Below are 12,977 nucleotides of genomic sequence, written 5' to 3' on the forward strand. Positions count from 1 at the left end.
GGGTTTATGGGCTTATTTGATTTTTTGGGGGGTATGTTGGACTATATTTTCGTCTTCTTTATATGTTTCGTGTTATTTTACCTGGTTCGCCTCCCTCCCTTATTCCTCCTTCTTCGTATTTTGACCTGTCTTTGTATTGCGATCTTAAGTCCTCCTTCTCAACACTTCTATATTTCACGTCACTTAATCCACCCTGAACTGATGTGATTTTCCCGGACCAGCAGCTGAGGATTAATTCTGAGCTTGCCAGTACATACTTAAGCTGCACACTGTTCGATGCACCATGCCCGTACAAAATATAATTAAATCTAAAGGCACTGTAATGTAATGCATGTATAATATAAATGTCTGATAGCGTACCATATGCACCTAATATATGTCAACAGCATGTCGCCCATATATATTTTGGTGCGGCTATAGAATGCACAGCTCCTCCTTTCTGTTGCCTGCATTTCTATGTTTTCCATGTTTCCTCCAAAAGAATGACGACCTTCTTAATCTCGGCAAACAACCTCCTCTCAAACCCCTCAACCTTCCTACAAACCCACAACCTCAACCCTCACAACCTCCTCAACCCTCACAACCTCCTCAACCCCCTCAACCTTCTTACCAACCCCACAACCTCAATCCTCACAACCTCCTCAACCCCCACAACCTTCTTACCAACCCCACACCCTCAACCCTCACAACCTCCTCAACCCTCACAACCTTCTTACCAACCCCACAACCTTCTTACTAACCCCACAACCTCAACCCTCACAACCTCCTCAACCCCCACAACCTTCTTACCAACCCCACAACCTCCTCAATCCCCACAACCTTCATACCAACCCCACAACCTCAACCCTCACAACCTCCTCAATCCCCACAACCTTCATACCAACCCCACAACCTCAACCCTCACAACCTCCTCAACCCCACAACCTCTTCCTCAACCCCCACATCCAAGGCAGGCAATGGAGGATGGAGTCTATAGCTGTTGTACTGGATGGGAGGGAAATAATAATCCATATCCCAGCAAGGGCTCGATCCTGAATGTCGGGGAAGTATATGCCACTTACGAGAAAGGAAAATATGTATTAGCGCTCACCTGAGACTCACGTGGAGCACCTGTCACCTGTCCATCTGGCGTGCCGTTTTTTATTATTATTATTTTTTTACAGCAGAGGAGACGGTGCAAGGGCGTAAAAAAAGAAGAAAATAATGAAAAAACAGCCCGTTACTTACTGCTCCTAAATAGAGTAGAGTGGAGTGTGGGAAGGGGGTTGAGGGAGAAGGGGGCGGGGGGGGTATTTTTTATTGGAACATCGAGTAGGGATTTACCATTGCCTAAGGCTTTTTGAAATTTGCAATGGCGCCTTCTAAGTGTCTGTCTTGAATGTATTTCCGTGTTTGAGAAAATATATGAGGATGAAGCTTCCCGTGTCTCGGTAATATATCTGATGGTTAAAATAATATATCAGGAATTTGTATCTGCGGAGGAGCAGTTTCCTTTGGCTAACCATGACACCATCTTCCAGCTTCTTATGCCCTTCTCTATAACTGTATGACATGGTGGAAGGTTCTCAGTATAAAGTCATAAATTAACTAACTGTATACATGGTGGAAGGTTCTCAGTAGAAAGTCACAAGTTAACTGTATACATGGTGGAAGGTTCTCAGTATAAAGTCACAAGTTAACTGTATACATGGTGGAAGGTTCTCAGTATAAAGTCACAAGTTAACTGTATACATGGTGGAAGGTTCTCAGTATAAAGTCACAAGTTAACTGTATACATGGTGGAAGGTTCTCAGTATAAAGTCACAAGTTAACTGTATACGGTGGAAGGTTCTCAGTATTAAGTCTTTCAGTATAAACACTTTATTACTCATGTAGTAGCCTATATACAGTTAGTCCCACAGAGACACCACTCAATATACATATATGGAAACTTACCCTAATGTTTTTGTAACTTCAATATGCAGCTAAACAGACTTTTGATACTAACTACATATGTTTAGGATACTGATATGAACTATTATACATTTTACAACTATGTGGTTATACTATATACACACTGATTAAGCTTAACTATGTATAAAAAGAATCTGTCTATACAATATACATAACTATGTGTTTCTACACCACACTGGGTAGTGCTTGGCTATTTTCCTAAAAAGAAATGATAATATCAGTGTAGGAATGAGGAGTTTGACATTGACAGGCCATGAGCAATTTATAACTAATATAAAAACTGGGAATAAAAAAATACATAACACCAATTTTGTGGACAGATTTGAATGTTTAAGGAATCATAAATCACTACCCAAATGTTTCTTATGCTATGACTATAATATACTCATTCAGATGACAGAAAACATGAGTTACTTTCTGTATAACGTGAGCACTAAAAGCAGAACAGTATGATGGTGATGAACACGTCCTAACATACAGGACACACAGAATGCAGTGCTTTGCTATTTCCTACCAGGCGTGTGATGCTGGCAGCCCGGCGTACTTTTAACCCGGTAGCAACGATGGGCCAAATTTGTGGCTTTACAGTGTACCAGCGACGGGCCAAATTTGTGGCTTTACAGTGTACCAGCGACGGGCCAAATTTGTGGCTTTACAGTGTACCAGCGACGGGCCAAATTTGTGGCTTTACAGTGTACCAGACAATAAATTTGTACCAGCGACGGCCAAATTTGTGGCTTTACAGTGTAGCCAAATTTGTGGCTTTACCGTGTACCAGTAATGGGTCAAATTTGTGGCTTTACCGTGTACCAGTAATGGGCCAAATTTGTGGCTTTACCGTGTACCAGCAATGGGCCAAATTTGTGGCTTTACCGTGTACCAGTAATGGGCCAAATTTGTGGCTTTACCGTGTACCAGCAATGGGCCAAATTTGTGGCTTTACCGTGTACCAGTAATGGGCCAAATTTGTGGCTTTACAGTGTACCAGCGACGGGCCAAATTTGTGGCTTTACCGTGTACCAGCGATGGGCCAACTTTTTGCCATGATATAAACCCCCCAAAATAGATGATGCATAAACTGATCACAAATGCATTGATATATATTATGAAATGGTTTGTGTGAGTGATGATTTTTTCTCATTAATTCGCTTAGAGGGGCCTTTAAGAAATATGACCCCACAGCTACCGGGTTAAAAATGATGGAAAGAATAAAGGAGTTGAGAATATCGGTTGTTTTTGTTTTCTTTCACTCGAGATGCCGAGAGCCTTGCATTGGAGACACATAAAAAGGAAAGGATATGAGTTACTCTACATATATTCTTTCAATGGACCAACAAAGACCATGGCAAAGATATAAATGACTGCAGGATGAGCTTTAACCCGTCCACTGCGATTGGCACGGATTTGGCCTTCACTGGTAGCCTGGTAACATATAGTCCCAGGTCTTTCTCTTCCTCTGCAGTGGATAATGGAGTGTTTCCCATGTGGTATTGGTGTGCTGGATATCCCCGCCCAAGATGCATGACTTTACATTTTTCTTCATTGAATTGTAGCAGCCACTTTTTGTTCCATTTCTGTTGCTTGGTGAGGTTTTCTGCTAGGAAATCCGCAGCCAAGGGGTTAATAGAAGTGTTCGTTGTGGACAGTCCATTTTAACTCGGCAGGAGAATCACATCAGCTCTGCACAACATATCCATTTCTCTCTCGAGCCTGGATCTTGAAACTGCTTAATATACAGATGACGATGATGGCAACAGTGACAATGGAGGTGATAGTGACGAGAATGACTAATGATGATGACGAGTAAGATCCTAGAACACACGTAAAGGAAGGTGAATGAGTTACTCTATATATATATACTCTCAACACGGGTAATATTAATCTGTACCTATGGAATATGGCTACTCTTGTTATTCCTCTGGAGTGGGGCGAGGCCAACGTTGCCAGATTGTCGTACTCAGCCTCGTATTTACCAACTTACGACCCCCAAAACTGTCTCCTCAACCCCAATAACTGCCTTCTTATATAGTTATTGTAAAAATGGTTAATAATTGGTGCTTCTTGGCAATAGTTAGGCGTCAGAAACCGGTAAATACGAGGCTCTGAGTACGATAACGTGGCATCCCTGGGCGAGGCAGACAGGACAGGGCAGGGACGGGCTAGGCTGGCAGGTAGGGTGTGCCGAGGAAGAGCTCTCTGTAGTCTGGGTTCCTGGGGTGCATCTGGCCACAGGGGCGGGTGAGCAGCTCTCCCCCGCTGATTGTGATCGCCTCCCTCTTGTGGTGCTCAATGAGGTCACCTGTGGGGGGAGAGAGGCAACATGAGAGGGATGGCGCCACTATAAACACTTGCCTGCGCCATGACGGGCGGGGGCCGACTACCATCCAGGCCCCTCAAGCAAGCCTACTGGTGCAATAGGCGCAGACGTAAAAAAAAAAATAAATAAATAAATAAATAAAAAAGTTAGACAAAGATGGATAGAGATGCATAGATAGATAGAGAGGCATAGAGATAGGCAGAGATGGATAGACAGACATGCAGAGAGATGGATAGAGGATAGGTTTGTAAGGATAGGCTGCCATAGGTATCAGGACACCTCCCGAAATTGACTTCTCTTTCGGCCACTCCTCTCCAATCTTTTTAGGGGCAGTAAGTAGCGGGCTTTTTTTTTCATTATTGTTTTCTTTTTTTTTTTTAAGCCTTTGATCTGTCTCCTTTGCTGTAAAAAAAATAATAGGAGAGGACAAGATATATGGAGTCAAATATGAGAATCTGAGACGGAATGAAAGCAGACACTGATAGGAAGGCAAACTTTTTCTGTATCATAATTTGTTTTGATGATGAGGAAGAAGAGGGGAACTAAAAGCTTAATCCACTTACCCAGCGAGTCATGTGACGCCTGATGGGAGCCAAAGAAGGTGTACTTGCCGCCCGTGACGTCGATGAGGTAGTGGCGGCATCGGTCGGGGGCGCGGTAGGAGATGGCATACCCCCAGATGCGCTCGCTCACCCGTACCAAGAAACAGCCGATCCCCACCTCCGACAACACTTCCTCTGCCTCTGTCCGGCTGATGATTCCTGTGGCAGAGTGTGTGGGTTAGTCAATGCTTCCTCTAATCTAAACAGCTTTCCTCCACATGAAGTTGGGATTCAGATTCAGCATTCTCTTTGTCAGTTTTCTCCCCCCACCAAGTTGCTGCTCAGTGGTAGAGTAAACTGTTGTTCCGGCAATTAAACAAAAAAGAACAAGTCTGCTAAGCATTGCTCTTGAAGTAGTAAATAAAATTGAGTGGCCAGGAGAGTCAGTTTTGGAGGGAGAGGTGTCTTGAGAGTACTCCCCTCTTAACCCCTGGACTGGATTTCCTACAAGAAGATGTCACCAAGCTACAAAAGTGGAACAAAAAGTGGCTGCTACAATTCAATGAAGAAAAATGTCGTCATACACCTTGGGATACCAGTACCACATGGGAAACACTCCACTATCCACCACAGAGGCAGAGAAAGACCTAGGAGTTTACGTTACCAGGCTACTAGTGAAAAACAAATCCATGCCAATCACAGCGGACGGGTTAAAAGAGTTGAAGCTGTAGACAGGGAAGGCTGTTTATCAACCGTACATGTGCTTACCATGGAACCACGGGGCAATGTGAGAGCAGGACGGGTCAAGGCCAGCACCCCGCAACAGTTCCTCGTCCCTGAACCACGTGATGATGGCGGCGCGGGATGGCGGCTTGGGCGGCCTCAACCTCTGCCGGAAACATAAGCCGTCGATCCCCGGGCTGCCCAGGCTGCTGCGACTGCTGCTGCTGCTGTACTTCTTCAGACTCATGCTGTCATTGTTGTTGCTGATGCTGGGATAGAAGGCTTTACTTACACTTTTTGTCAGGTATACCGGTAGGAATCACTGTTGCCAGATTGTCGTACTCAGAGCCTCGTGTTTACCAGTTTCCGAGCCATAGCTATTGCCAAAAAAATATCAATAATAAACCATTTTAACGATAACTATATATGAAGGCAGTTATTGAGGTTGAGGAGGCAGTTTTTGGGTCGGAAATCAGCAAACATTGAAGGCTGAGTACGGCAATCTGGCAATGTTGGTACTAGGAACTCATGAGCCAAACTGCGAATACAAAACTATCACTAAAAACACAAAAAATGAAAACAAGAAATAGATGGGGAGTCCAACGTAATTTTCAGTTTTGAGAATAACCTGAATTTCCCACCTCCAAGATATGGTTAGGGAGACATACTGAGGACAAACAAGTCTCCTCATCATGCACTCTTTATCACCCTCTATCCCTTTTATTATGCCTTATCAGATAGCAGGCATGAACAAGATTGTAGCAGAAATTCACGTTCTGAAACTCATATTAAGTTACATTATTGAAGACTCAGATAAAAGAGAATAATATGCTTTAACCAGGCAGCAGCGGGGATCATGTTTATTAATGGTCCCTCTAAGCGAGAAAAATGAGAAAAAATCATGCTTAAACAAACCATTTCATAATATATATCAATGCATTTGTGATCACTTTATGTATCATCTATTTTGTGGGGTTTAAATCATGGCACAAATTTGGCCCGTTGCTGCTACACGGTAAAGCCACAAATTTGGCCCGTCGCTGCTACACGGTAAAGCCACAACTTTGGCCCGTCGCTGCTACACGGTAAAGCCACAAATTTGATCCGTCGCTGCTACTGGGTTAAGGGTTCATGGAGTGTAAAGGGGAATGGAAGGTTTAGTAGAAGCTTCATGTTAGTTGTCAAAATAACTGGATGCAAGGGACATGGCTGAGGAAGGATGACTAAACGTTACCAATTATACCCTCGGAAGACACCAGGAGGCAGCAGAAGAACCAGAGACACACGTGGAGTCATGCACAGCCCTGATCCGCCAATCATCCGGTGAGTCACAAAATAAACACCGGAGTCGCCCAAGTGGCTTATCATCCAAGTGGCGAAGATTGACACAACAGTCCTCGCCAGGAAAACAAACAAGCAGCAGAGAGTAAGACATTTATTTGAGAGACAATTCCTTTAGGGAGAAAATAAGATGAAATAATAGGTGTTTAATGAAAGTTTATTTTCAACCAAAGAAATCAAGCAAAAATCCCTAAAACACTAATTAAAACACAGACAAGCAAAATGCACAGAAAAAAAAACAGTAAGTACGTACATATATACACTCACAAAAGGTTAACTTCACATCATGCGACACAGAATATTAAAAGACAATCATTAGTAAGAATCCCGTTCCTTGCAGACTGTGACACGAACACGAAATTGAACCCAGAGGAGAAGAAGGAGAAAAACCGGAAGCAGAGGACGAGGAAGGATATTAGGAGGCAGGAGGAGGAGGAGGGGAAAGGGGGAGGAGGAGGAGGAGGAGGAGGTCACACTCAACACCTACTCATCGGCCACACTGTTGACATTCCCATTGATATCGCCGCCAGGAGGTGTGGAGGGGGCGTGGGTGGCTCTGTTGATGCCGTTGGTGAAGCGCGTGAGGCCGTTGAGGTTGTAGTTGAGGGCGGAGGCAGGAGGGGAGGAGGGCGGTGTGTTCTGCGTGGCGCGGCGGTGCTCCTCGCGTGCCCGACGAGCGATTTCTCTTATCCTACGCTCGGCCTCCTTAGCCTTGCGCTCTGGAAAATGTGGCACTGACCGTTACTCTGTGGTTCTCTCTCTCTTTCTCTTTCACATTCTCTCATTAGCTCATCTTTCTTGTCTCGCTCAAATACTCCACCTTGCTACCCATCTCTATCTCTATCTCTTGTTCCCTCTCTCTCAGATGTGGCGCTGGCTGTTACTCTATGGTTCTCTCTCTCTCTCTCTTTCTCTTTCACCCTGTCTCTCTCTAGCTCATCTTTCTTGTCTCGCTCAAATATTCCACCTTGCTACCCATCTCTATCTCTATCTCTCTTTCCCTCTCTCTCAGATGTGGCACTGGCTGTTACTCTATGGTTCCCTCTCTCTCTCTTTCTCTTTCACTCTCTCTCACTAGCTCATCTTTCTTGTCTCGCTCAAATATTCCACTTAGCTATCCATCTCTATCTGTTCGTCTCTCTCTTTTTCCCTCTCTCTCTAACTTGCTCTGACTATTCAAATATATAATGTCCTAACTTCCCCTTTGCTAAGCTTTCAGTGGTCTTCAATCTCCCGTGTTTCCCTCTGATATATATATTTTACCTTACTCTCAATGGCTATCTCTGCCTTCTCTCTCTTTCCTTTCACTTGGTTTGACAGTTCATATATTCAGTGTCCTTCTATTGCTTCCTTTGTTATGGTCTCAGTGATCTTATAACTCTCTTCTTGTCTAATACTATATGGTTTTCCTTCCCTTAATATGTATCTGTTCCTGTTGTCTTGTTCATGTATTCAATGTACTTCTATTGCCTCGTATGTTATGCTCTCAGTGATGTTATAACTCTCTCATTCTCTGCTATATGGTTAACTGTCCCCTAAATCGCTGTCTGCTCCCCTCACCTTGTTCCTATATTCACTGTCCTCCTAACCCCTTTGCTAGCCTCTCAGTGACCTAACTCTCTCCTCGTCTGATATATGGTTAACCTTCCCCTTAATCGCTGTCTGTTTCCCTCACCTTGTTCCTGCCACGCTATGTCGTCCTTCTCCGCCGCCTGCTGCTGTCTGCTGGCGGCCTCGAGGTCTACTGACGCTGCCTGCTGCCGGGCTGCTTCCACCTGGCTTCTGAGGTGCTCGAAGATCTCACGCTCCCTTCGCTTCTTGGCGCGTTCCAGGGTGGCGGTCTTCAGTGCCTCCAGCGACCCCTCGGAGAGTTGCTCGAATCGGCGGATCTGGGCAGCCACGCCAACCTGAGGGACGGACAGATGAGAGGAGATGACATGAGCAACCTGAAGACAGATGGATGAGATGAGATAATATATGCAACCTGAAGAAAGATAATTGACATGAGATGAGATATATGAAACCTGAAGAGAGATAAATGACGTGAGATGAGATACATGCAACCATTTTTTTTGCTCTTCTATTTTAATTTCCCTTGTTTTCTTTTCTATGCTTAGGCCTACATACTCTGTGGTCTTTTTTTGGGGGGCATTTTTAAGAATCACATTCACCAACAGATTAAACAAGCGAGTAAACAAGTCTCATTCCGTTATTCACTCCGGTAAACACACAAAACAAAGGCAAACAGGGTAAACAAACAAAACATTCCCTCACTCACCACAGAGGATGCTGACGGAGAGGCAAGTGACGTTTCTACCACTGATGATGTAGGGAGTGCAGAGGATGAGGAGGTAGAGGAAGAGGAGGAGAAAGTGGAGGTAGTGGAGGAGAGGGAAGACGGGGGAGAGACAGACGGCTGGGAGGCTCGGAGGGGCTGTGGAGGGGAGACCGCTGTAGGTTTGGGGGTCAGAATCGGTGGCTTGACGACACTGCTAAAATTTGCCGGGGACAACACAGACGAAGTGGAGGAGGTGGAGGAGGGTGGATGCGAGGCTTTATTAACTGCCTCCCACATTGAGGCTCCACTTCCTCCACCTGGTCTTCTTGCGGTGGAGTGAGGGGGGGAGCCGTACGTTGATATGGTGAAGGCTGGAGGCGAGGGAGGCTGTGACGAGGTGAAGGAGGAGAGAGACGAGAGTGACGATGTGGAGGGCGAGGAGGATAGGGCCTGGCGAGGGGTTCCAATGCTCCCAATCCCTGAAGAAGATGACGATGTGGAGGAGGAGGAGGATGGGGAGGGGGATGAGGGAGATGAGGCACCACTGGAGGAGGAGGAGGAGGAGTTGGAGAGCTTGCGTTGGTATGCCTCGGCCTCCTCTAAAGCCTGTATTTGCCCCTCCATCTCCACTGTGGCCTCCTGCAGCGACCTCACCACAGCCTCCCTCGCTGGGTCCCGAACCTGCCGGCGCGGACAACGTTAAAGGATTGATTGATTGATTATTGGAGCGTTCATCTTCGCGCTGCAACTTCTTGGGAAGGGAGAGGGAGAAGAGGAAGAAGAAATGGAAAAGATAAGAAAGGGGAATGGCAGAGGAGAGGGAATGACTGAGGCAAGGAGTAGAAGAGGGAAGGACAGAGGAAGAGAGGATTATGATAATTTTATACCCAAGGAAGAGTAGAGAGAGACAGAGGGAGGAGGGGACGGAGAGGGAGAAGAGGAGGAAGAAATATAAGAGGAAGAAGATATTACACTCCCTAAGGAATAAAAAGGGAAGGACTAGTGTATGAAAAAATGCCGATGAGGTGTTTGGCGTTGAAGTTTATACCAAAACAACGCCAAGAACACATGCACAAAAAAATCCAGGTATATATAAGGCGTTGTTTGGCATCTAATTTACATTCAGAGTGACCTTACAATGGCTCCTAAGACTTCAACAAAAACATGAAACACACACACACACACACACACACACACACACACACGGAGTCAACCACACAGATGATGCGTTTCCTTTATTTTTTCCTCTTTTTATCTCTTCCATAATGAAGCTGCCAATCATGGGGAGAGACAGACAGACAGACGGACAGGCCAGCACCAGAGTGAGCAGCCTTGTGAACTGTATAAGTGAGTGGTTCTTCTGTTGCTAACGCCCCAAAAATGGAATATAGTTTGATAGTTGCTTTTTTTTTTTTATTAGTTTGTCTGTCCCTGCTATCCTATCCCTTCCCTTCTCTCTTCTCTTCTCTCTCTCTCTCTCTCACCTTGCTAGTGGAGGTCCTTGTGGCCTCCTCCTCCATGGCTTCCACCGTGGAGCGACTCAACCTCACCAACTTGTCCAGCTCCTCCTCGGCCGCGCGCCTGACGAAAGGAGACACAGGGAGGAGAAGAACATAAGAACACATGGAAACTGCAAGTGGCCAAGTGGCATACATAGATGTAGTTTCAGGGGTTACAGGTGGAGGCTTGATCCTCGTTTACCTTCAGTGCAGGTGTATGCTCCAGTACCCTGTCACCTTACTGCACCCACACCTCACTCATCAGAATCCTTTTATAGCCTTTCTGAATTTAGCTTCGACTCTCATTGGACCGGCTTAGTCGATGCACTACACTGCCACCTATCATCCTCGTCCATGTAGCTATCCAGTCTACTCTTAAAACAAGCTATCGTCCCTGCACTCACCTGTCATCCTCGTCCATGTAGCTATCCAGTCTACTCTTAAAACAAGCTATCGTCTCTGCACTAACTATGTAAGGCAGGGAGATGAGACAAAGAAATGAAGGACGAAACAGGAAGGGTGAAAGACGAGGGAAGGTGAAGGAAGAAACGAGGGAGGGATGGAGATGGTGATGCAAGAAGGAAAAGGAAAAGGAGACGATGAAGGAGGGGGAAGAAGAAGAAGGTAGAAGAGGGAAAGAAGAAGAAAGGAGAGAGAGACAGAGAGAATGATGCAAGGAGAAAAAGGAAATGGGGAGGAAGAAGATGAGAAAAAAAAAGGAGAAAGATGAGGGAAGGAGAAGAAGGAATTGTGGAGAAAAGAATAAAAGAAAGAATATTATTTCAAGCAATTCGCCATGACTTAATAATTCTTCTATAATCAGAGCTAGCAGAAAAAAAAGAAGAGTAATTAAGAGATCGCGTAAACATAAAAACGAAACAATAATATTCTTTTGTTAATTGATCCCAGCGGAAAAAAAAATACTGAAAAAGTGAAAATAAAATAAATGAAACCAAGAAAGAGATAGAGACAGACAGAGAGAAGTATATAGAGGGTCCGTGTGGTCTATGTAAATCTATGTAAGCAAGTAAGGAAGTGCCGAGTTGAGAAGAGGTAAACAGTGGATGCTGAGTTTGTTTACAGTGCAAGGCGGTGGTGGTTTGCAAGAGGCGCAGGAGGAAACAGAGGGCGAGGGAGAGAGAAGAGGAGGAAGAGGGAGGGAAGGGAGAAGAGGAGAAAAAAATGATAGAGGGAGGAGAGGGAGAGAAGAGAATGAAGAAATGACTGAGGGAGAGGGAGAAGGAGGAAGAAATAACAGAGGGAGAGGAAGGGAGAGAAGAGGAAGAGGGAAGAGGGAGGGAATGGAAGAAGAGGAGAAGAGGAAGAAATAAGAGGGAGGAGAGGAAGGGAAAGAGGATGGAGGGAGAGGAGGAGGAGGAAGGAAGAGGAGAGGGAAGAGGAAGAGAAGAGGAAGGCAGAAGGAAAGGGAACGAGAGAGGAAGAGAGGAGGAAAGGGGAGAGAAAGACAGGGACGAGAGGTAGATAAAAAATATATATATAAATGCAAGCAATAGAAAGAGTAACAAATATAAGACTGAAAATATACATGAAAAGAGAAGGATTTTAACTCTCTCTATATCTGTCTATCTATCTATCTATCCCATCTCATTCCATCGTCACTAACTTGTCTATCTTTCAATCTATCTATCTATCTATCTATCCCATCTCAGTTCACTGCCACTAATTTGTCAATCTTTCTATCTATCTATCTATCTATTTATCCCATCTCAGTCCAATGCCACTAACTTGTCTTTCTGTCTATCTATCTATCTATCTATCTATCTATCTATCCCATCTCAGTCCATTGCCACTAACTTGTCTTTCTATCTATCTATCTATCTATCTATTTATCCCATCTCAGTCCATTGCCACTAACTTGTCTTTCTATCTATCTATCTATCTATTTATCCCATCTCAGTCCATTGCCACTAACTTGTCTTTCTATCTATCTATCTATCTATCTATTTATCCCATCTCAGTCCAATGCCACTAACTTGTCTTTCTGTCTATCTATCTATCTATCTATCTATCTATCTATCTATCCCATCTCAGTCCATTGCCACTAACTTGTCTTTCTATCTATCTATCTATCTATCTATTTATCCCATCTCAGTCCATTGCCACTAACTTGTCTTTCTATCTATCTATCTATCTATTTATCCCATCTCAGTCCATTGCCACTAACTTGTCTTTCTATCTATCTATCTATCTATCTATCTTACCCATCTCAGTCCAATGCCACTAACTCGTCTTTCTATCTATCTATCTATCTATCCCATCTCAGTCCACCGCCACCACTTACTTGAGCATGTCGGCTTCGAGGT

The 12,977-nt window shown here is 44.6% G+C and overlaps 1 protein-coding gene across 2 annotated transcripts in view; it reads right to left on the bottom strand.

Annotated features, from left to right (window-relative positions):
• Positions 1-2,798: 2,798 nt before the first annotated feature.
• The window catches only part of LOC127008363 (SH2 domain-containing protein 4B-like), a 53,542-nt gene continuing 43,363 nt past the window's right edge, over positions 2,799-12,977 (bottom strand). The window contains exons 2-9 of one of the 2 annotated variants that reach the window (XM_050880358.1): positions 12,956-12,977; positions 10,639-10,735; positions 9,155-9,835; positions 8,552-8,783; positions 7,364-7,595; positions 5,581-5,804; positions 4,834-5,031; positions 2,799-4,252 (exon numbers count right to left, since the gene is read on the bottom strand). The exon at positions 12,956-12,977 is cut by the window's right edge and continues 129 nt beyond it. In XM_050880358.1, coding sequence (XP_050736315.1) covers positions 4,113-4,252; positions 4,834-5,031; positions 5,581-5,804; positions 7,364-7,595; positions 8,552-8,783; positions 9,155-9,835; positions 10,639-10,735; positions 12,956-12,977 — 1,826 coding nt within the window. In that variant the 3' untranslated portion in view covers positions 2,799-4,112. The remainder of the gene's footprint in view (positions 4,253-4,833; positions 5,032-5,580; positions 5,805-7,363; positions 7,596-8,551; positions 8,784-9,154; positions 9,836-10,638; positions 10,736-12,955) is intronic. The other variant, XM_050880356.1, reaches the window with a different exon arrangement.

The sequence above is a fragment of the Eriocheir sinensis genome, chromosome 37, assembly GCF_024679095.1.
Source record: "Eriocheir sinensis breed Jianghai 21 chromosome 37, ASM2467909v1, whole genome shotgun sequence".
Lineage (NCBI taxonomy): Eukaryota > Metazoa > Arthropoda > Malacostraca > Decapoda > Varunidae > Eriocheir > Eriocheir sinensis.